This window comes from Chrysemys picta, chromosome 9 (assembly GCF_011386835.1).
Source record: "Chrysemys picta bellii isolate R12L10 chromosome 9, ASM1138683v2, whole genome shotgun sequence".
Classification (NCBI taxonomy): Eukaryota; Metazoa; Chordata; order Testudines; family Emydidae; genus Chrysemys; species Chrysemys picta.
The window spans coordinates 48842521-48866879 of record NC_088799.1 but is presented as its reverse complement, the minus strand read 5'-3'; the positions used below and the strand labels follow the sequence as shown (position 1 = coordinate 48866879).

The window sequence follows — 24359 nt, the reverse complement described above, 5'->3', positions numbered from 1 at the left end:
CTCCACTACCCGCCTTCTTTCCCCTCCACCTCAGAGTACTTTGTATGTCATTGTTGAGAAGGAACTTGACTGGCAGCAGGTCTGCCCCACCCTATAGACCTTTGGTCTGGACCTGCAGACACAGCTTAAGAAAAGTTTCCAATCAAAGGGAAACTGGTGCGCAGCCACCTAATATGGAGCACCCATAAGGACAAAAACATCTCAAACAATTCCAGTTACTGTACGAGGTGAGTAACCTCTCCTTTTCCTTAGCCTAGCTAAAATGTCTCACAAATTGCCTTTGTGCAAAACCTCTCTGGGAGGGGTGGAAAAGTCAACCATGAGATCAACAGAAGCAGTTTAACCCATTTGGTAAGCCCCGTAGGCGGTGAACTGGCCTTCACTAGCTCCCTACTTGTCTCTATTAACCCATTAACAAATGGGTTAACTTGCTTTTGCTGACCTTATGGATGACTTGTGCTACTGTAGGCCTGGGTGACAAGCAAACACACACCCCCAAGAGAAAGTTTAGGCACAGCACTACAATCCAAGACCTGGTGTAAATTCTTGCGTTCATAGGTTTTACCGCTTGAAGGGAACATTATGACCATCAAATCTGACCTCCTGCATTGCATGGGCCATGGCATGTCACCAGGCTCCTGGACTCTAACCCAGCTGGATGTGCTCTCTTTTAGAAAGAGACATTTAATCTTCATTTAAAGATTTCAAGTGATGGCGAATCCCCCCCACACACACACACACATATCCAATTAAATGATGGATTACCTGGTGGTTGTAATATATATTTCAATTATTATTTAGATTCAGTCTTGCTTAACAGGGGGGAGGGTGAATTAAAAGGTCCATTGTAGGTTAAGATGGGGATCAAAGTATAGCTGGTAGTGGAAGGTTCACTGCAAAACTCTGCACCTTCAAATCACCGTTACAGTTGAAGTACCTTCTGTTCAGATTTCCCTCAGCGGCTTGTCCTGCAATGGAGCGATCTGGCTGAGGTAACCATGATGATCGCCTAATTTTAATCAACACAATGAGAGGAACAATGTGTAACGTTCTGGACCATGCCAAAGAAAAGAACCTTACACCAAACAGCAGGGCAGAAGCCACATACACTGAGGGGACTGGATAATGTCCTTCTGCAAGATGATCGCCCAGCAACACATGTTTCTAAAGCACTGACTAAAACACAAAAGAACTGTGCTCAGATTGAAAAAGCAATGCTGGCCATTGTTTTTGGTTGGGATGAGTTTCATGAGTATATGTATGAGCAAAAATTGGTCAAAGTGGAACCTGTAGGAAGCCCTAGCACAAAAAACAGACGGCAAAACACCATCTGGACTTCAGCCAATTATCCTGGAATTGCAAAAAATCAGTAAATGGGAAATACAGGTCTGGTAAGGAGCTGTTTACAGCAATTGCCTGTCAATAAATATGACTCAAGTACTACCCATTACTGACGCTATCTGATAAGCTCCCACAGGAAACACAAAACTAGCCCAATCTTACTACAGCCTGAGTCAATAATTCTACTGGAAGAACCCACATACCTCTAATCATAAAACCATATTAGGACCAATGAAATGAAGTTGCTGCACATGCTGGCATGCTCTACAAGGGCCAGCGTGTCATGTAATATGGGGATTATAGTGCTAACTATTTATTACATAGTTCCTGTCTGGGTCTTGAGTAACGTAAGAACACAGTTCAAGATGTGCTCTTTTAGACAGGCATGAATGCTATGTGAAATCTGTATATAGGAAGCAGAATGCAAAACAACCACGGAAGTCATATGAGATGCTTCCTCGTCCTTGGTCCACGCTAGACACAGATCGATTTGCTTGTCTAATAAATGGGCATTGGCAGCCTGAAAAAACAACACACGCTAATGGTATTATCCTAAATTAGAAAAGACCTGTGCTAAATGGGTCCTGTCATGACTATAGGGGGAAGGGTAGCAACCTTTATGTATGCAGTAGCATAAAATCCCTCCTAGGCAGCTGTACTGGATTGCCTTACCTGTAAGGGGTTAAGCAGTTCAAATAATCTAGTTGGCACTTGACCAGAAGGACCAATGACGAAAGAAGATACTTTCAAATTGGGGTGGGAGGATTTTTTGTTGTTCCCTCTCCGGCGGGAGAAGCCATGCAAGTACAATATGTCCTGAAAATATACCTGGAATAAGCCATCTAAAACCACAGGAATTGTAAGTAGGACAAGGAAATGCATTAGGTTATCTTTTGTTTTGGCTTGTGAATGTTCCTGTGCTACAGAGGTAGTTTTATTCCTGTTTTTGTAACTGTGAAGCTGAGCCCACATGGGAATCCTCTGTGTTTTAAATCTTTTTATTACCCTGTAAAGTTACCTTCCATCCTGATTTTGCAGGTGTGATTCTTTTATTTTTTTTTCCTTAAAAGTTCTTCTTTTAAGAACCTGATTAATTTCAGTGTCCTGAAGACAAAGGGTCTGGGCTGTTCTCACATTGCTGAGGCAACTGGTTGGTATATTATTCACAAGCCTCCCCAGGAAAGGGGGTGAAGGGATTTCAAGTGATCCTTCCCTGAATTTTTGTGTAAATCACTTGATGGTGGCAGCAATACTGTCAAAGGACAAGGGAAGGAATTTGTGCCTCGGGAAAGTTTTAACCTAAGCTGGTAGAATATAAGACAAGGCGATCGTTCATGTGGGTCCCCACATCTGTACCCCAGAGTTCGGGGGGGGGGATGACCCCGACAGGTCATATCACTCACTAATTAAGAACGTGCTACTAAAATAACTTGTGCTCTTTCTGCAGGAAGGGTGATGCTGCGAGACCTGAAGAGATGCAGAATGGCTCATGTATTCTACAACACCTTCTTTAACTTAGAAAAGTACCTGGACAATGAACAGCGGGATCCGTTTGCAATACAGAAGGTATAAAGCAAGGTCTCCAAACATTGCTGCCCCAAAACTGTTTTTAGGGACAGTGAAGTTTGGCTTGTTGTAGAGAAAAGCAGCAGATATGGAAAGAGGCTGGAACTAAAACAGCGTGCTCTAGGAAACAGGTGCTGTATGGGCATGAACATGATAGTGTCCAGCGGCTGGCCACACCAATTCCCATTCCCATCTGGCAGTGTATCCCCTAAGCAGTAGGCTGGGAACTGCTTCTCTACAGCCTTGAAGACAGACTTGTTGGTCTTGTCCAATGCATATTTTTGATGGGCACTCCATCCACCACACCCATTCTCTGGCAACAGAAACAAAATGTAGCTCATTCATGTACAGCAGTGGTCACCATCCTGTCGATTGCAATCAACTTGTTGAGCCTGGGGCTCCCAGTCAATTGCGATCTCCGGTGGTGTAGTGGGGCTGCTGCTAAGGCAGGCTCCCTGCCACAGCCCCACACTGCTCCCAGAAGCAGCCAGCACAACCCCGGGGGGCAGGCAGGGGTCTCCGCATGCTGCTTCTGCCTGCAAACACCACCCCCACAGCTCCCATTGGTGGGGACCTGTGGTGAATGGGAGCTTTGTAGGTGGTGCCTGAGAAAGGGGCAGTACGCAGAGCCACGTGCCCCCCTTCCAGGGCCACAGAGGTGTGTTGGCCCCTTCCAGGAGCGGCGTGGGGCTGGGGCCTGCCTTAATCTCACTGCACCGCCTGTGGTAAGTACTGCCCAGCAGGAAGCCACACCCCCAGCCCTGAGCCCCCTTCCATAGCCAGCACCCCAAGGCCCTGCCCCAGCCCTGACCTCCCCTCCCAGAGCCAGCACCCCATACATCCCCCTGCACCCTAACCCCCTGGGCCCCAGCTGATCCCCCTCCTGCACCCAAACACCCTCCCAGAGCTTGCACCCCTCACAACTTCCTGCCCCAGCCCGCTGAAAGTGAGTGAGGGTTGGGGAGAGTGAGCAACGGAGAGAGGAGAGAATGGAATGAGTGGGGCAGGGCTTTGGGGAAGGGGCAGAGTAGATCCTGGGCTGGCCTTAAATTCAAAAGGTGATCTTGAGCATAAAAAGGTTGGAGACCACTGATGTACAGGGTTTGGGTATAAGGCCAAGTTCCAAGTGTTTGCCCTGTCCATTGCTGGCAGAGAGTTGGTTTGCTGGACTGACAGGCAAGCAGGTAGCCCTGCCCCTCACTGCATTCATTGTCTCCGCTGTCCACTTGAATGCTCAGTATCAGCACCTTCTGAATTTTCTGCTATACTCAGCTTACATTTCCCCTAACTTAAAAAAAACAAACAACCCTTTGACAGGCAGATTGTAGCAACAAGCCTACACAGTTCATTTTCAGATTTCTGCCACGGGTTGGGTTTCAGTTTACAGTGTCTTGGTGTAGACCATTAGTAGACATTGTCACCCTTAATAAAAAATATTTTTGGAGGAGAGATAGGAGGGCTCTTGTCTCTCAGTAACTCATTGGTCAAATAACCCCAAATTAGGATCCATAAAAACTAGGTTTGTCAATTAATCGCCATTAACTCAAGTGAATAACGTAAAACTAAATAACTAGATTTTAAAAATAATCCTGATTAGTCAGTTTTAATTGCACTGTTAAACAATAATAGAATACCACTTTAAATTATAAATTTTTTAGATGTTTTTCTACATTTTCAAATATACTGATTTAAATTACAACAACAGAATACTAAGTGTACAGGACTCACTTTATAGTACAACAGTGCCATGTGAACACCTACTCTCACTTTCAGGTGACATTGTAAATAAGAAGCAGGCAGCATTACCTCCCATAAATATAAACAAACTTGTTTGTCTTAGCAATTGGCTGAACAAGAAGTAGGACTGAGTGGACTTGTAGGCTCTAAAGTTTTACATAACTACACTCAAAAAGAAAACAATGTAACAAAAATATTAATTCTACATTTGTAAGTTGCACTTTCACCAGAAAGAGATTGCACTACAGTACTTGTATGAGGCGAACTGAAAAATACTATTTCTTTAGCTTGCTTTTTTACAATGCAAATATTTGTAATAACAAATATAAAGTTGTCATAACTATAAAGGGAAGGGTAACAGCCCTCCTGTGTACAATACTATAAAATCCCTCCTGGCCAGAGACTCCAAAATCCTTTTACCTGTAAAGGGTTAAGAAGCTCAGGTAACCTGGCTGACACCTGACCCAAAGGACCAATAAGGGGACAAGATACTTTCAAATCTTGGTGGGGGGAAGGCTTTTGTTTGTGCTCTTTGTTTTGGGGGTTGTTCGCTCTTGGGACTAAGAGGGACCAGACATCAATCCATGCTCTCCAAATCTTTTTGAACAAGTCTCTCATATTTCAAACTTGTAAGTACAGCCAGGCAAGGCATGTTAGTTTTATCTTTGTTTTCTCAACTTGTAAATGTACCTTTTGCTAGGGTGTTTACCTCTGTTTGCTGTAACTTTGAACCTAAGGCTAAAGGGGGTTCCTCTGGGCTCTTTAAGTTTGATTACCCTGTAAAGTTATTTTTCATCCTGATTTTACAGAGATGATTTTGACCTTTTTCTTTAATTAAAAGCCTTTTTTAATAACCTGATTGATTTTTCCTTGTTTTTAGATCCAAGGGGATTGGATCTGGATCCACCAGGAGTTGGTGGGAGAAAAGAGGGGGGATGGTTAATTTCTCCTTGTTTTAAGATCCAAGGGGTTGGATCTGTGTTCACCAGGGAGTTGGTGGAAGTCTCTCTCAAGGCTACCCAGGGAAGGGAGTTACCCATTGGGAGTGGTGGCAGCGGACCAGATCTAAGCTGGTAGTTAAGCTTAGAAGTTTTCATGCAGGCCCCCACATCTGTACCCTAAAGTTCAGAGTGGGGAAGGAGCCTTGACAAAAGTGAGCACTGTACGTGTTGTATTGTGTTGTAATGTAGAAAACATCCAAAAATATTTATAAATACATTTAAATTGGTATTCTATTATCGTGTAACAGTGCGATTAAAACTAATTATTCGCAACTATTTTTTTTAATCGTTTGACAGTCCTAGTAATAACCCCATCACACACACCCTAGGTGTGCACCAATTATCAAGGCAAGCCAAGTAGCTGTGCAGAGTTTAGTTCACTTAGAGATGTCCTTTAAACAGAAAGGGCTTCCTAATCTTAACTATGATAGAACTGGTCCTCCTTCTAATCTAATGCAAGGGTTTGTTTTGGGCACGTCCTTATCAATAAGACAGTCTAAATTCCTTCCCATCTGTATTGTCTCTTGTGTGTTTGCACAGCACCTCACACATCTGAAGGCAGTGCACACCTAGGAGGGAGAGGAATTGTGCCATAGTGACCCAGGACGTTGTTACTTCTAGGACACACTGCTGCATTGCTACTTGGGGCCAGCGTTGTATATTTCTTGAAAAGCTCAGCTAGGGTGAAAGGCATGGCCCAACTCATACATGGAGAGGAGTTCTCTGAGCATATTGCCCCTGTGCACCAAGCTCTGCAAAAGCTGCGTGCTTGGTTGTGGGTGCAATTCAAAGGAGTGTCAACATTTTCTAAATCCTGGAATGCTCTGAGAACCAGTCACTAGGCAGAGTTCCCTTGCTCTTACAGTATGTCCTGTCAGAGCAGTTCAGATTTGCAGTTATTCTTACTTGACATTTTTGGAATGTTATTGTTCAAGATGGTTGGCAAAGTATTCCACCTGTGTCCGAGATTTAAAGCCTAATACAAAACATATTTGTTTACTCTGGGCTTTGTTTAAAGAACTTGACTAGTCCATAATTTAAACTGTTTTTCTTTGATTAAGAGACTAAACTTTGATTGAGTTGTTTTCCTTAAGGAATTTTCAAACCCCAACAGTAAGTGTTGCAGAAATGCAGTGTTTATAGATAGGTGAGAAGCTTTTGCAAAACAAGTTTGTAGATAAGTAAGGACATTCCTATTTAATTTGCTTTTCTGATGTGTTTAGGATGTTGAAAATGATGGACCGGAGCCCTCAGACTGGGACAGATACGCTGCAGAGGAGTATGAGCTTCTTGTTGCTGAAGAATCTGGAAATGAGCAGTTACAAGAAGGGTAGGTGTTGACATTTGCGCAGCTATCTTACATTCAGTAATCCCACACATTTTGTATATCGAAAAACTGCCTTAAACTAGGCCACAGAGGGAGAGAAGGGGAGCATTTGCTTACTTCAGATCAACAGGCAGATACTTAAAGCAAATGCTAGAAGGTAAAAAATAATCTTCATTGTTTGTTTCAGAATAAGAGTATATATGTATTACAGTGCTAGTATAGAAATGCCAGGCAGATAGAAAATGAGACCTTGAAGTATTACTAGAAGATGGCAGTTGTGATCTAAAGGGCATAATCAAAACCAGCTGGATGATTGTCAAAAGTGGAATGTCAGTCTAGATGAGTGACAGGGTGGGTGAGAGAATATATTTTATTGGACCAACTTCTGTAGGTGAAAGAGACAAGCTTTTGAGCTTCCACAGAGTTCTTCTTCAGGTCTGGGAAATGTACTCCCGAGTGTCACAGCTAAATACAAGGTGGAACGGATTGTTTAGCATAAGTAGTTAACATATATTATAAGACATTGGCTCTCAACCTTTCCAGGCTACTGTATCTCTTTCAGGAGTCTGATTTGTCTTGCGTACCCCCAAGTTTTACCTCACTTATAAACTACTTGCTTGCAAAATCAGACATAAAAATTCAAAAGTGTCACAGCACACTGTTACTGAAAAATTGCTTACTCTCTCCTTTTTACTATATAATTATAAAATAAATCAATTGGAATATAAATATTGTACTTACATTTCAGTGTATCGTATATAGAGCAGTACAAACAAGTCACTGTATGAAATATTAGTTTGTACTGACTTCACTTTTTATAAAAAGAACAGGAGTACTTATGGCACCTTAGAGACTAACAAATTTATTACACGGCTGCTACTCTGAAACCGTTCACTTTTGATGTAGCCTGTTGTAAAACTAGGCAAATATCTAGATGAGTTGATGTACACCCTCCCCTCCCCCAGGAAGACCTCCACTTAACCCTGGTTGAGAACCACTGTTGTAAGAGACTCATTCAAGGTGAAGTAGCCAATTAACACCTCTTTAGTCATAGGACAAAAAGGGAGTTAGTGGGGGGAGGGGGGTTACAGACTGTTATAATAAACCGTAAATCCAGTCTCTTTATTAAGACCATGATTTTTAGTGTCTAGCAAAGTTATGAATTTAAGATCCCAGGCTCATCTTTTGAAGGTGTTGTGCAGTTTTCCTTTGGCGATGAGGACAAAGAATTCTTTCACAATAATAACATCACCCCCCACAACTATCATCGTCAGTCATAAGAAAAAAGAACCATATGACTGGAGACCCCAACAGTGGATGAAATCTCACACTTGATCATTGCATTGATTGCTTGGGAGGAAAAAATTTACTGTGAAATCCTTAATCACCACATCCACCACAAGCTCTCCACTGTTGAGAGGACAGCTATATAGTTCCTGATACCTAATCACCAGATAGTGATCAAACAAAGCAGGTGCCATTGTAGTGCTTAGCTGTGCCGACTACATTAATGAGGCCAACTGACAACTCTCCAACACCACTTACTGTAAAGAATTCAAAAGACCTCACACCACAATTCACCCAGAAATGTAAGGATATCATCAAATCCTTCCCCAAACAACTTCAAGGGAAACACTACACCCCTATCCCCAAAGAACCCACACCAGGGACCTGCTACATGCTTCCCAAGATATACAAACAAGGGAACCCAGGCAGACTCATCATATCTGGCCATGGCACGCTTACTGAAAGAATATCAGGACTTAAAGAAATCATCCTCAAACCACTCACCACACACAAGGCCAGCTTCCTCCAAGACAACTGACTTCATCCAGAAACTCCGCAACATTAACAACTCTTTCAGAACATCATCCTTCCCACTATGGATGTCATTTCCCTGTACTCCAACATTCCTCACCATGATGACATACCTGCCTGCCTCAAATATCTACAAGACAATGGACAACACTCAGATATCCACCGAAATAAATTGTTATGGATGAGGATACAATGTAACACTCAATAACAAACACTTTGTCCAAACCATAGGAATAGCCTTGGTACTAGGATGGCTCTCCAATGCCTAACTCTTCCTGGACCACCTTGAGGAAGTATTTCTGGACAAATGCACCACAAAATCAGTTATATACCTGGGATACTTTGATGATATTTTCATCCTCTTGACACGTGGCTTAAACTCTCTCATACAACTACTCCCACCACAACTTCAACAACCACCAGCCATCCATTAAACTCTCTCTGGAACCCTCCCACACTCACATCAACTTCCTGGATACTGCGATCACCTTCAACAATGGAACCTTATAGCCAAGAAGTTTTCCAAGTAATACGGCTCATTCTGTATCAGTGACCTGTCCTTTTCATTATTTACCACTCCCACTATCTGTGTCTCATCTGCCAACTTTATCAGTGATTATTTTGTTTTCTTCCAGGTCATTGATAAAAAATATTAAATAGTATGGGGCCAAGAACCAATCCCTGTGGGACGCCACTAGAGACACACATGCTCGATGATGATTCCTCTTTTACAATTACATTTTGAGACCTGTCCCAGTTTTTAATCCATTTAATGTGTGCCCTATTCATTTTATATCAGTCTAATTTTTTAATCAAAATGTCATGTGGTACCAAGTCAGCATCTTGCCCAGGAACAAATCCTGCTGACAGGCTATCATTATCTGGGTCATCCCATTTACCTTTTTTAAATTATGGTACATTAGCTTTCTTCTAGTCCTTTGGAACTTCTCCAGTGTTCCAAGATGTATTGAAAAAAGTATATAATAGCACAGAGTGTGCACTGGGCAGCTCTTTAAAACTCTTATATGCAAGTTATATGGCCCTGCTAATTTAAAAATATCTATCTTTAATAAGCACTGTTTAACATCCTACTGAGTTTCTTTTGGTAAGTATTTCATCATCCTTTTTTTCCCAAATATAGAACAGAAATATTTATTGAACACTTCAGCCTTTTCTACATTATTAGTGACAATTCTACCATTTTCATCTAGTAATGGACCAATTTTGTTCCTTATGTACTTGAAAAACTTTTTTGTCCATAGTGTCCTTTTGCTTCCCTTATCAATTTTCTACAATTCCTACTTTCTGATTTACATACACTGCTATCAGTTTCCCCATTTTTCCATTTGTTGTGTGTGTGTAAGGCTGTTGTGAGGTGATTTTTTGTTTGGTTTTATGGCTGCTTTCACATCCCTTGACACCAGAACAAAGGAGCTGGCTTGACTCTGGAATCAATCCAAGTTCTTCATTCACTGGAGGGAAATTCTGTCTTTCTGCTTTGACTCATAGATGTCTAAGGGTATGTCTACACTACAAAATTAGGTTGAATTTATAGAAGCCGGTTTTATAGAAATTGTTTTTATACAGTCGATTGTGTGTGTCCCCATATAAAATGTTCTAAGTGCATTAAGTCGGCGGACTGCGTCCACAGTACTGAGGCTAGCGTCGACTTCTGGAGCATTGCACTGTGGGTAGCTATCCCACAGTTCCCGCAGTCTCCGAGGTCCATTGGAATTCTGGGTTGAGATCCCAATGCCTGATGATGCAAAAACAGTGTCGCGGGGGATTCTGGATACATGTCGTCAGGTCCCTCCCCCTCCATGTGAGCAATGGCAGACAGTCGTTTCATGCCTTTTTACCTGGGTTATCTGTGCAGATGACATACCACGGCAAGCATGGAGCCCATTCAGCTCAGCGTCACCATGTGTCATCTGGATGCCGGCAGACGTGGTACTGCATTGCTACACAGCAGCAGCTAATTGCCTTTTGGCAGTAGACAGTGCAGTATGACTGGTAGCCGTCATCGGCTATCTGGGTGCTGGCAGACGTGGGACTGCATTGCTATACAGCAGCAGCGCCTTGCCTTTTGGCAGTAGATGTTGTATTACGACTGGTATCCATCGTTGTCGGACTCCTCAGTGAGTTCGGTCAGAGGCGCCTGGGCAGACATGTTTTGTCTCCTGGAGACTCAGTCCTGCCGGCAGTCCTATTGCACTTGACGATGATGGCTAGCAGTCATAATGCAGCATCTTCTGCCAAGCACCCAGAAGATGCCGATGGCTATCAGTCATGCTGCACTGTCTGCTGCCAGCCTAAGATGTAAAAGATAGATGGACCAGATTTGTTCTGTATTCATTTGCTTCCTCCTCCCTTCGTGAAATCAACGGCCTGCTAAACCCAGGGTTTTGAGTTCAATCTTTGGGGGGGGGGCATTCTGTGCGACAGTTGTTTGCGTTTCTCCCTGATGCACAGCCACCTTTGTTGATTTTAATTCCCTGTAAGCCATGTCGTCACTCGCCCCTCCCTCCCTCCGTCAGACAATAGTTTTGTGCCTTTTTTCAGCCCAGACGCCATAGCACTAGGATCATGGAGCCCGCTCAGATCACTGCGGCAATTATGAACACTATGAACACCACGCGCATTGTCCTGGAGTATATGCAGAGCCAGAACATGCCAAAGCGAAACCAGGCGGGGAGGCGATAGCAGCGCGGCGACGAGATTGATGAAGAAATTGACATGGACATAGACCTCTCAGAAAGTACGGACCCCAGCAATGTGCAAATCATGGTGTTAATGGGGCAGGTTCATGCCATGGAACGCTGATTCTGGGCCTGGGAAACAAGCACAGACTGGTGGGACCGCATTGTGTTGCAGGTGTGGGATGATTCCCAGTGGCTGCGAAACTTTTGCATGCATAAGGGCACTTTCATGGAACTTAGTGAGTTGCTTTGCCCTGCCCTGAGGCGCCAGAATACCAGGATGAGAGCAGCCCTCACAGTTGAGAAGCGAGTGGCGATAGCCCTGTGGAAGCTTGCAACACCAGACAGCTACCGGTCAGTCGGGAATCAATTTGGAGTGGGCAAATCTACTGTGGGAGCTGCTGTGATCCAAGTAGCCAACGCAATCAAAGACCTGCTGGTATCAAGGGTAGTGACTCTGGGAAACGTGCAGGTCATAGTGGATGGCTTTGCGGCAATGGGATTCCCTAACTGTGGTGGGGCGATAGACGGAATCCATATCCCCATCTTGTCACCAGAGCACCAAGCCAGCGAGCACATAAACCGAAAAGGGTACTTTTCAATGCTGTTGCAAGCCCTGGTGGATCACAAGGGACGTTTCACTAACATCAACATGGGATGGCTGGGAAAGGCACATGATGCTCGCGTCTTCAGGAACTCTGGTCTGTTTCAAAAGCTGGAGGAAGGGACTTCCTTCCCGGACCAGAAAATAACCATTGGGGATGTTGAAATTGCTGATAGTTATCCTGGGGGACCCAACCTACCCCTTAATGTCATGGCTCATGAAGCTGTACACAGGCAGCCTGGACAGTAGTCAGGACCTGTTCAACTATAGGCTGAGCAAGTGCAGAATGGTGGTAGAATGTGCATTTGGACATTTAAAAGTGCGCTGGCGCAGTTTACTGACTCGGATAGACCTCAGCGAAACCAATATCCCCATTGTTATTGCTGTTTACTGTGTGCTCCACAATATCTGTGAGAGTAAGGGGGAGACATTTATGACGGGGTGGGAGGTTGAGGTAAATTGCCTGGCTGCTGATTACGCACAGCCAGACACCAGGGCGGTTAGAACAGTACAGCAGGGCACGGTGCGCATCAGAGAAGCTTTGAAAACCAGTTTTGTGACTGCCTAGGCTACGGTGTGAAACTTCTGTTTGTTTCTCCTTGATGAAACCCCCCTCCCCCCCCCCCCCCAGTTCACGCTACTTCCCTGTAAGCTAACCACCCTCCCCTCCCCCCTTCGAGCACCACTTGCAGAAGCAATAGAGTCATTGTTACTTCACATTCATGCATTCTTTATTAATTCATCACACAAATAGGATAATTGCCAAGGTAGCCCGGGAGGGGTTGGGGAGGAGGGAAGAACAAGGACACACTGCACTTTAAAACTTTAAAATTTATTGAAGGCCAGCCTTCTGATGCTTGGGCAATCCTCTGGGGTGAAGTGGCTGGGTGGCCGGAGGCCTCCCCATCGCATTCTTGGGCATCTGGGTGAGGAGGCTGAGGAACTTGGGGAGGAGGGCTATTGGTTACACAGGGGCTGTAGCGGCGGTCTCTGCTCCTGCTGCCTTTCCTGCAAGCTCAACCATACACTGGAGCATATCAGTTTGATGCTCCAGCAGCCAGCGCATTGACTCTTGCCTTCTGTCAGCAATCTGATGCCACCTATCCTCTTCAGCCCGCCACTTGCTCTCTTCAGCCCGCGATTCAGCCCGCCACCTCTCCTCTTGTTCATATTGTGCTTTTCTGCACTCTGACATTGTCTGCCTCCACGCATTCTGCTGTGCTCTGTCAGCGTGGGAGGACAGTTGGAGCTCCGAGAACATATCATTCCGAGTCCGCCGTTTTCTCCTTCTAATCTTCACTAGCCTCTGCAAAGGAGAAACATTTGCAGCTGGTGGAGGAAAAGGGAGAGGTGGTTAAAAAGACCCATTTTAGAGAACAATGGGTACACTCTTTCACGTTAAATTTTGCTGTTCATATTACACAGCACATGTGCTTTCGTTACAAGGTCGCATTTTTCCTCTTATATTGAGGGGCCTGTCGGTTTGGTGTGAGAGATCACTCACGCAGTGCCAGGCAACAGAATTTGGGTTGCAGGCAGCCATGGTAAGCCATAGTCTTTTCGCTTTTTTAACCTTCATAACATGTGGGAATGGTTTCAAACAGCAGCGCCCTCATTTCCCATACCAAGGACCCGTTGGGTTGGCCATTTAAAATGGGTTTGCAATGTAAAAGGAGGGACTGCACAAACCCAACTAACTCCCCTCACCCCCACACCCAATTCTCTGGGATGATCACTTCACCTCTCCCCCCCACCGCGTGGCTAACAGCAGGGAATATTTCTGTTCAGCCGAGCAGGAACGGGCACCTCTGAATGTCCCCTTAATAAAATCACCCCATTTCAACCAGGTGACCGTGAATGATATCACTCTCCTGAGGATAACAAAGAGAGATAAGGAATGGATGTTGTCTGCATGTCAGCAAACACCGGGACCATACGCTGCCATGCTTTGTTATGCAATGATTCCAGACTACGTGCTACTGGCCTGGCATGGTAAAGTGTCCTACCATGGCGGACGGGATAAGGCAGCCCTCCCCAGAAACCCAGAAACCATTTGCAAAGGCTTTGGGAGTACATGAAGGAGAGCTTTCTGGAGATGTCCCTGGAGGATTTCCGCTCCATCCCCATACACGTTAACAGACTTTTCCAGTAGCTGTACTGGCCGTGATTGCCAGGGCAAATTAATCATTAAACACGCTTGCTTTTAAACCATGTGTGATATTTACAAAGGTACACTCACCAGAGGTCCCTTGTGTGCCCTCAGGGTCTGGGAGCATGCCTTGGGTGAGTTCGAGGGTTACTGGTTCCAGGTCCAGGGTGACAAACATATCCTGGCTGTTGGGGAAACTGGTTTCTCCGCTTCCTTGCTGTGAGCTATCGTCATTGTCTTCATCATCATCATCTTCCTCGTTCCCCAAACCCGCTTCCGTGTTGCGTGATTCTCCATTGATGGAGTCCAAGCACAGGGTTGGGGTAGTGGTGGCTGCACCCCCCTAGCATGGCATGCAGCTCCGCGTAGAAGCGGCATGTCTGTGACTCTGCCCCGGACCATCCGTTTGCCTCTCTGGCTTTGTGGTAGGCTTGCCTTAGCTCCTTAAGTTTCACGCGGCACTGCTGTGCGTCCCTGTTATGGCCTCTGTCCTTCATGCCCTTTGAGATTTTTTCTAATGTTTTGGCATTTCGTTTACTGCAACGGAGTTCAGCTAGCACTGATTCGTCTCCCCATATGGCGAGCAGAGCCCGTACCTCCCGTTCGGTCCATGCTGGAGCTCTTTTGCGATCCTGGGACTCCATCATGGTTACCTGTCCTGATGAGCTCTGTGTGGTCACCTGTGCACTCCACGCAGGGCAAACAGGAAATGAAATTCAAAAGTTCATGGGGCTTTTCATGTCTACCTGGTCAGTGCATCTGAGTTGAGAGTGCTGTCCAGAGCAGTCACAATGGAGCACTGTGGGATAGCTCCCGGAGGTCAATTCCATCGAATTGCGTCCACACTACCCCAAATCCGACCCAGGAAGGCCGATTTCAGCGCTAATCCCCTCGTCGGAGGTGGAATAAAGAAATGGGTTTAAAGGGCCCTTTAAATCGAAAAAAAGGGCTTCATCATGTGGATGTGTCCAGGCTTAATTCGATTTAACGCTGCTAAATTCGACCTAAACACGTTGTGTAGACCAGGCCTTAGACTGAATTCTCTAGTAGAGTGGTTACTTCTAGAGCCAGCCATCTGTCCTAACAGCTCCTGCAACTGGAAATAATACCTTTGAGGTGAAATATTGCTAACTGTCACTGAATCCTCAGGACACAGACCCACTCATGCAGTTATTGGCAGGGTGAGGCATACTACCATATATCACCTACTCCTTCATTCCTAGGATCTGAAAGGTCATCCTTACTAAGGTGATCTCAGCTCAAACCAATTCTATAGATGGCCAACATTTGGAGAATAGAAGTGGTGAAAAGTAACCTGCCTCCTTCATGAGAATGGCTCCAAGGAGCCTCATTGTAGCAGACTAGTTAGTAATGCCTTCCAAAAGCAGGATGGGTGAGGAAGTGTGTTATATAAATGTTTAGAACATCAAATTGCCCAAACTCAGCTCACTCTAGAAGCTGGCTTAAGAAAGTAGTGACTAAAAGTAGGGACCTAGCTCCATGTAGTTGCCCTACAACCCTCAAGTAAAGTCACACTCCACAGGTGTCTAGTGGAGGTCATACTAGCCTGTCCAGAGGCTCTCAGCCTGGTTATACACATGATTCCATTAACTCTGACAGGGTCTCCTCCTGAGCTTTGTTTAAGGTGTGACAAAGGAACATGTTGCTATTAACCCCAGAACCCTGAGAAAGGGCATTCCTTGGCCAGTTCCTTCTACATAGCAAGGAACACTGACTAAGGCAGGGGTGGGCAAACTTTTTGGCCTGAGGGTCACATCTGGGTATAGAAATTGTATGCCGGCCCATGAATGCTCACGAAATTTGGGTTGGGGTGAGGGCTCTGGCTGGGGGGCGGGCCAGAAATGAGGAGTTCAGGGTGCAAGGGAGGCTCTGGGCTGGGGCAGGGATGTGTGTGAGGGCAGTGGGTGCAGGCTCTGGGGATGAGGGGTTTGGGGCGCATGAGGGTGCTCCAGACTGGGACCAAGGGGTTCAGAAGGCAGGGTGGGGCGTGGGGTGGTGGCTTGAGGGTTCAGGCTCTGGGCAGCACTTACTTCAGGCAATTCTCGGAAGCAGCAGCAAGTCCCCACCCTGGCACTTATGCGGCGGTGCAGCCAGGCATCTCTGCACACTGACCCATCCACAGGCACCGCCCCTGCAGCTCTCATTGGCCGCGGTTCCTGGCCAAGGGGAACTTGAAGGGCAGCGCTTGGGGCCGGGTCAGCATGCAGAGCAGAGTCCCCTGGCTGCCCCTATGCGTAGGAGCCTGAGTGGGGACCATGCTGCTGCAACCGGGAGCTGCACAGAGCAGCCCCCGATCTTGCTCCCTGGCTGGAGCACCAGAGCAGGGCAAGCCCCAGACCCCGCTTCCCAGCAGGAGCTTGAGGGCCGGATTAAAACAGCTGGTGGGCCAGATGCGGGCCATAGTTTGCCTACCCCTGGACTAAGGACTATCCCCTTGTCTTTTGAGAGACAGAAACCAGCTCCCAAAAGGTGCTGGCCATTCGAGCAGTGTTAAGACGTACATAGACTAGAGTAGATTTCTCTTTGCTGATCCTCAGCCAGAGTTTGGAAGAGGTCAGATGTCTGCTGGAGGGTGTGTATTGCCCCCTCTGAAGAGGAGGCTCAGTGAGAGGTGTAGGCAGGGATAAAGCAGGTGAGCTATGACCACTGTTGGCTTGTAAGCTCTTTGGGGCAGGGACTGTCTTTGTGCTCTATGTTTTTACAGCGTCTTGCATGCTGGGGCTCCTAGATGCTAAATAATAACAACTTGAACACCTGGGGGCAGCATCTTGTACTGGGATGGTTGCTGTCCAGTATGAACCTGAGGTACTTCCTGTGCTTCTGCCTGGTCAAGATGTGCCACTATCCTGTGGTGCCATACACAGTGCGGAACATCACGCAGGCAGCCATGTGGTTGCTGCCAAAAGCTCTCTGTTCTAAGATTTGGGGCAGTACAATAGCTCAGTGGTTTGAGCATTGGCCTGCTAAACCCAGGGTTGTGAGTTCAGTCCTTGAGGGGGCCACTTAGGGATCTGGGGCAAAAATCAGTATTTGATCCTGCTAGTGAAGGCAGGGGGCTGGACTCAATGACCTTTCGGGGTCCCTTCCAGCTCTATGAGATAGGTATCTCTCCATATAAACAGTGTCAGGGATTGCTTCTGGTACTGAAGGGACCCAAGATCATAGGGAGAATTTAAATTGCATGGCACCCTGGGCTCTTTTTAAAGAGGATGCAGAAACTTCAGGCAGAGCCTCCAAGGACCCAAAGGAGTCTCCTTATGGGTAGGACTAGGAAGCTCTGATAGCGCTCCTCCTGCTAACCAGGATACTGACCAGCCTGACCGTAAACTCTACCATAGCTCCTCCTTTTAGAACTAAGGGACTTTTCAGAGCCACTGAGCTCTAATACTAGGAGCTAGATGCTGAGACTTCCAGCTGTTTGAGAATGGGACATGATGGTGTGATTGCTTGAGAGAATTGTCTCAGATCTCAGCATTTTAGTGGGCTTCAAAGCATCACTTAAGCCAAGACTCTCCAGAGGCACAGGGGAGTTTCTGAGCGAGTCAAAGCCAAGGCCTCCTCCATAAGAAGGGTCCACAACCCAGCTTTACAATCTTTCACGGCCAGATAAATTTCCCTATATGTTGAAGGCAGTGGTGTCTGATGAGCACCATCAGCGCCAAGAGGAGCACCTGTTGAAATGAGAATGACAGCACTGAAAAAGTGACAACATTAGAACAGAAGTGTTTTTAATTGAATAAAAATCCTAAAACTAAATCTATTTCACAAAACAGAAATCTTCACCTGGAGGAGGGTTCCTCACTGCTTCAGCAGAGAGAGGAACTGGTGACTGCTAGAGAGGGTGAGATTATTCCTAACCTTGGCTCCAGGGTGAAAAGAACTGGAATGTCAGGCACATGTCCCCAACTATTACCACTAAAAAAGAAGATTCTATGACCACAGGCACATAACTGACAGCAGTGCTCTGTGTAGACATAAATACAGGAGAACCATAGTCACAATTTTCTTGTGCTGCAATTTGAAGGACATCTGTAGATTTTAACAAGAAAAACAGGTTCATATTTAAATCTTCCCCAAACATCCCTCTCTGCTATTGCATCTTTATTTTAAAATGTTGATCTCTTGGAGGGTGGGACTGCAAAAATCAACAGTATCAAAAGTTAAAGTAATAGAACTGCAGATAGCAATTAAAATGCAGCATAAACGTTCAGATACTTTTGTATCTGAAAACATTAGATTTTTACAACCAAAAAACATGTTTCTACATGTTTTGACAGTATCATTGTTCTCTCATTGCAGATCATTTGAAGAGGACTATGAAACAGATGAACTTTTAACTCCCTCTGAAACTGCAGACAAGTCCGACAAATTAGTTATCTCAGACCTTTCATCCTAGAAAAATGGAAGACATGGAACTAGTATCTGTCAATATTTAAGTGGCGAGTGGTCGGTAGACACTTAGGAGTTTTTTAAAAAATCCTTCCTTGAAGCAAAGTGCTTTATTTTATACACTGTAATTCAAGATCTTTTTTTTCTTCATATGTGTAACTGCAAGAAGGTAATTTCTATAAAAAGTCTTTTTGCAAATTGTTATTGTGCATGCTCATTAAATATGGTGACTGCACTTTGTTTCCTTCTTGTCTTGCCATACAAATTCTATAAAGTCTCCATGTGCAATAATGGTCTAACATCTAATGCTTAAACATAATAAAATTGCATGCAACTTGCACAGTAGTCATTACCAAATTAATTCAAGGCCATCATTTCTGTATTATTTATTCTGTACCCTTTAACTTTACCAGGCTGACAAATTAACTCAGTTTAAACGAACATCTAAAGAGTTCCATCAAGCCTCATCTAAAAATGTCCTGCTCATTCTGGAAACAGAAAATATCCCCAAACACAACACACAAATTAAGGTGCCCTCTTGTGCTTTACACTGTAAGCTCTTCAAACGCTTATTTGTTAAGCGTATTTTACTCACTGTACAGGGCAATGTACAGCTACAGTACTACAGACGAAAAAAACCACATTAAGACAGAATTCAGGTTTAGCACCTTTGCACTCTCTCACATGGATAGAAGGAACTCCCTGCAAATACTGACAATGCCACCGTACTGTCCTCCTTGAAACTCTTCTCTGCTGTGATGCCTACAAAAATATCAACAATTAGGGCAGCTGACGTGCTATGAGTGCTGCTTCTCATGCTAACCTAAATTATCTCCATTTCCTAATGCTCCTCCCATCTGTTGTATCCGCGTGTTAGCTATAATCTTAGACATATATTGTAAACTACAGACATCTGGCAAAATCTGTCACTGCCCTTAAAGTGTCTAGCTTAATGAGGCCCAGGCCATTAGGTACTACTGCAATACCAATAATTCATAAATAAATAATCAATAAGCAGAAGATTGAGTGTATATGAGTAATTTAGGTTAAAACATTGCAGGGCTTTCTAATGATCCCCAGAGCATGCATTACATCCTGAAGAAATTCAGAGTTAAGTTATCCTCAAACTATCCAAAAATGTTAAGGTATGGAAATGTACAGTAAAAGTACCTAAACAATCTTAACTCTGCCCTCTAGTGATACTATGCAACAATCATTAATTTATTAGTAACATATGTTCTCATGGGGCTGAGGCCACATCTTCCCTTACCAAAGATTACCATCACCTTCATTCATTGGCTCCTCTCTACGTCCTGATAACATAGGGCCACCGTATTTCCTGTGGACAATTTGTCTTCATTCCTACTGGGACAAACAGAAGACAGTAGCTATATCTGCTAAGGGCAGCCTGTAGCCTTAGTCCTATTGGGAGCAGTGGGGGATGGTGGCCATGAGAAGAGGGAAATTTCTTGAGAGCTGTGCTTAACTCGTAATGAAAAAGATGCCAAGGCTCAAGCAATTTTTTTTATTTTCAAAACTGACATGGGAAGCCCAGAGGTGCCAGAGCTATGAACTGCCGGGCTTAGCCCTGGCACAAATTAAGCACTGCTTGAGAAGCTTTCCAGATAAGAAGATTTGATACACCAATCTCTGCTGAAGAAAAATCTCAGTTATGCAGAATTATGGTTACAAAAAATTACCCTTAATACTGAATAGTTCTTTTCAAAAATTGCCTCTTTTATTAGATCTAGTCAACAGGGCAAAAGGAGGGAGAGGGAAATGAGGCTGTGTACACACAGAAGACTGTTGGGGGCTAAGGAAGAAGGAAAAACTGTGCAAAAAAGGATAGGACAGGATGGAACACTAGGTGTGAGTAGGGGGATCATGTGAAGCACAGATGGGAGGGGAATACTGGGGTGTACACTCTGGCTGCTTTGTGCTGCTGAGATGATACAAAGCTGCTGCCAACTAATGCCAGAATGCTCTGGGTGCTTTGAACTGCTCCACAGCAGCATGAAGCAGCCACGGTGTTCCAATGAAGCCCTGTACGTTCAAATTTTAGAAAAGACTGAAGGTTGATACTGCATATCTTCAAATCATTAGAAACTATTTGATTATAATTAAGGCTATGTTTTAGTCATAGGTATTTTTAATAAAAGTCACGGACAGGTCATGGGCAGTAAACAAAAATTCATGGCCCATGACCTGTCCATGACTTTTACTATATACCCCTGACTAAATCTTGCATGGGGGAGGACAGCACAGGTCCTAGGGGGGGGGGTGGCAGCACGTGGCCCAGGACCCCCGCTAGTGCTGGGGGGGGGGGGACGGTTGACAGGCTCCCTACCTGGCTCTGCACCTCCCCCTCCCCAGCTGCAGCACAGTTTGGGTATGGGAGGGGACAGGGAGTTGGAGCACGGGATGGGGTGAGGCAGGCTCTGGGTGAAGCTTACCTAGCATGGCCAGACAGCTCTGCATGCTGCCTCCTCCCAGAGCGCTGACTTCGCAGCTCCCATTGGCCAGGAACTGTGGCCAATGGGAGCTGTGCAGCGGTGCCTGCAGACAGAGGCAGCACACAGAGATGCCAGGCCATGCCTATGCCTAGGAGCTGAGCGAGGGGTATGTCACCGCTTCTGGGGAGCTCCCAAGGTAAACGCCGCTCAGAGCCTGCCTCACCCCGGCCCGTGCCCCAACTCCCTGCCCCAACCCACACCCAAACTCTGCTGCACGGAGGAGTGGGGGGGGAGGGAGCCAGTGGCCCGAGACTGCCCCAGCAGCGGCTGGTGCGACTGGTGCAGGGGCTGCCTGAGCTGCCCAGCCGCTGCAAAAGTCACACGGGTCACGTAATCCATGACCTCCATGACAAACTCACAGCCTTAATGATAATAAATGGAACCATTCTCTTTCGGTTTCTTTTTTTACCATTTATGTAAGACTTTTTTTAAGGAAATTCCCAAACAAATGCATTAAGATTAAGTTCAGGTTAAGTACATACGCCGCTAATTTAAAGTAAAAGCCTGTAAAGGGATGTTATAATTAGCCCAAAAATAGATGATGTAAGCTATGGAAATTTGGATAAAATTTAAAATAAATCCAAACCTATTAAGGAATGGAACTACATAATAAAGGCACCCAAACAATTTTAACTCTGCCCTGTAACATAAGGGGGAAATATTTTAAAAAATCTAGTGTCCTTAAAAATCGATAATTTGGGATCACAGACACTAACCAAAGGAGATGGCTGAAGGAGAAACTTTCAGCTGTGAAGAAAAACAGAAAAAACGTACAGTTGATCCTGAATATCTGTTTTCAAAAACAGCCCTTTGCACAAGAGCTACACAGAATTTACACCTCTGCCAATTTCTATGCAGATTATGCCTATGCTGAGATCACCAGGGACAAAAGAGAGGTCTGGCATAGGGTGCTAAATTTCTTAATTAAAAAGGGGTCTTTCAAATCATATTAATAAATGGCTTATTTGTCAGTTCTCTGAAAATTCATTTGATGCCACAAAAGTAAATCCTGTAATTCTGGGGGAGGATATACACATTGCAATTGTAACCCTTCTGCCCGTTAGAGTTGGCAGTAACAAGGACTGGGTTCAGTATCTAGGGGTTCCTTTTCAATAATACAACATGAAACCAGCTCACGACAATTACACACCACCCTCTGGGTGCCTCTAAGAGGCAATGCTTCCCCTCTCGCAAGCACAGAGTCTGAGTGTAGCAAAAAAAAATTAATAAAAGGAGGGAAATAACGCAGCATTAATTTGGGGAAACACCACAAACAGGGTTTATAAAAATAAACCATGAGCAAAAGACCCACCACCAAGTAAGTTGGGCAGTGTCCTCTTCCCATTAGATTCTTAAGTCCAGCAACCCAAAAGTCCCTTTAATGTGCTCATCCCTCCTCTGCACCCTACTCACAGTTGCTGTCCTTGGACAGTGCAGACCAGTGTTCCGAGGTGCATCTACAGAGTTCACCTCCCACCCTGTGGGGGGGGGAAAGGTAAGGAGGCACCTTATTCGCTATGCTGCTCAGGCACTCACTTGCTGCCCCTCTCTGTGGGGCTCTGCTCTGGCACACTCTGCCAGTTGCTCACCAAGATGTCTCCAGGGCCCCACACTTAACACAGCTCTCAGTGGGGGAGCCTCACTGCTGATTCACACGGGGCAGTCTCTTGCATCAGACACTGTCCCAAAGCAGGGCTAATACTTAGGCCTGGGTATCAGTGATTGCAGCTCTGTAGTATGTAACAAGACTCTCAGCTGAGTCTAAATTAGCTCTTTTATTACACAGTGGAGAGAGGAAAGTTCAAATGGTGTCTAGAGTCCTTAGGCAAGGCCCACACCACCAATTACCTGTATTTTCCCCACCCTCTTTCAACTCACTGGACTTTGGAACCCATGTCCCCTGCCTAGCGAGTGCCGTTAAGTAGAGAGCGAGTCCCTCAATCGGGAAATGCCAAGTAAAGTTCTGTTGCTCTGGATGCACACAACAAGAACAACAACCCTTTATTACTCCTGCCCCAATAACAAGGAGACTGGGAATCCAACACCAGCCAAAGTGACCATTTGGGCAAGCAATCCCATCATGCTGAGCACCTAGGCAGGGTGGGTGTGCCCATGCAAATGAGATCAGCTCCTGCAGTCCTCTTCCACAGCTCATCACTAGATGTCAGGGGAGAGCTGATTCAGACTCTGCTTACACACTTTTCACACACACAAAATTGAATCCTTGCTTTAAGTACAAGATTCCATTTAATATCTATTTCAGGTAGATTTCACGTAGGCGAACAGTAGCGATTATTCTTTCTTCAAGTGCCACGATCACACATAATTATAGTAATATTTGGCTTTTCTGCAGCATGTTTTGCATTTACACTCCTTCACAAAGAGCAGCTAATTCTCAGAACATCTCTATGCAGTTATCTCCACTTTACAGAAGGGAAACAGCAGCAGACAGGTTAAATAACTTGGTCAAAGCCCTCAATGGAATTAATGTAACTCTTCTGTCAGGTGGAGTCAGCAGCAACCAAGGCCAGGTTCAATATTGAGGGGTTCCCTTTCAACAATACAACACAGAACCAGCTCAAGTCCTGTGATAAATAAAGGGGGGGATAGCTCCCTTCAATGGACACCCAGCCAGCCAGCTATAAAATCCCTCTTGGTAGCTGTTCTTTACTTGCTTTATCTATTAAGGGTTAAAAAGTCCCTCAGGTAAAGAAAAAAAAGTGGGCACCTGACCAAAAGAGCCAATGGGAGGGCTAGAAGTTTTTAAAATGGGAAAATAAACTTTCCTTTTGTCTGTTGTTCTCTGGGCTGCAGGGACATGGGCAGTAATTCTGTAACCAGCTTTAAGCCAGGTATGATTATAGATTATCAATTCATACCTCGAACCTACTTATCTGTAGCCTCAGATATATAAGTAAAATTAGGGAATGTCTAAAAAGACACGATTAGGGTTATTTCTTTTATATCTTATTGGCTTGTGGACTCCTCTGTGCTAACCCCAGATGCTTTTGTTTGCTTGTAATCTTTAAACTCAACTCCCAAGAAAGCTATTTTGGGTGCTTGATTTTTGGAATTGCTCTTTTAAAATCTAGCAAAAGTCTAAGTTCCAGATGTATTTTCTTTTTTGTGTTTGTTTCTTTTTAATAAAATTTACCTTTTTTAAGAACAGGATTGGAGTTTTGGTGTCCTAAGAG

At 45.0% G+C, this 24359-nt stretch overlaps 1 protein-coding gene across 8 annotated transcripts in view; it reads left to right on the top strand.

The window, feature by feature from the left end:
• Positions 1–18990, top strand: part of PPP2R3A (protein phosphatase 2 regulatory subunit B''alpha) — a 169279-nt gene extending 150289 nt beyond the window's left edge. For 4 of the 8 annotated variants that reach the window (XM_005308668.5, XM_005308667.4, XM_065557032.1 and 1 more), the window contains 3 exons: positions 2789–2907; positions 6869–6975; positions 18563–18990. In XM_005308668.5, the coding sequence (XP_005308725.2) occupies positions 2789–2907; positions 6869–6975; positions 18563–18659 (323 nt within the window). In that variant the 3' untranslated portion in view covers positions 18660–18990. Of the gene's footprint in view, positions 1–2788; positions 2908–6868; positions 6976–13564; positions 13638–13940; positions 16087–18562 lie in introns of those variants that run through there. The other 4 variants (XM_065557030.1, XM_065557029.1, XM_065557031.1 and 1 more) reach the window with 2 other exon arrangements.
• The last annotated feature ends 5369 nt before the right edge of the window (positions 18991–24359 follow it).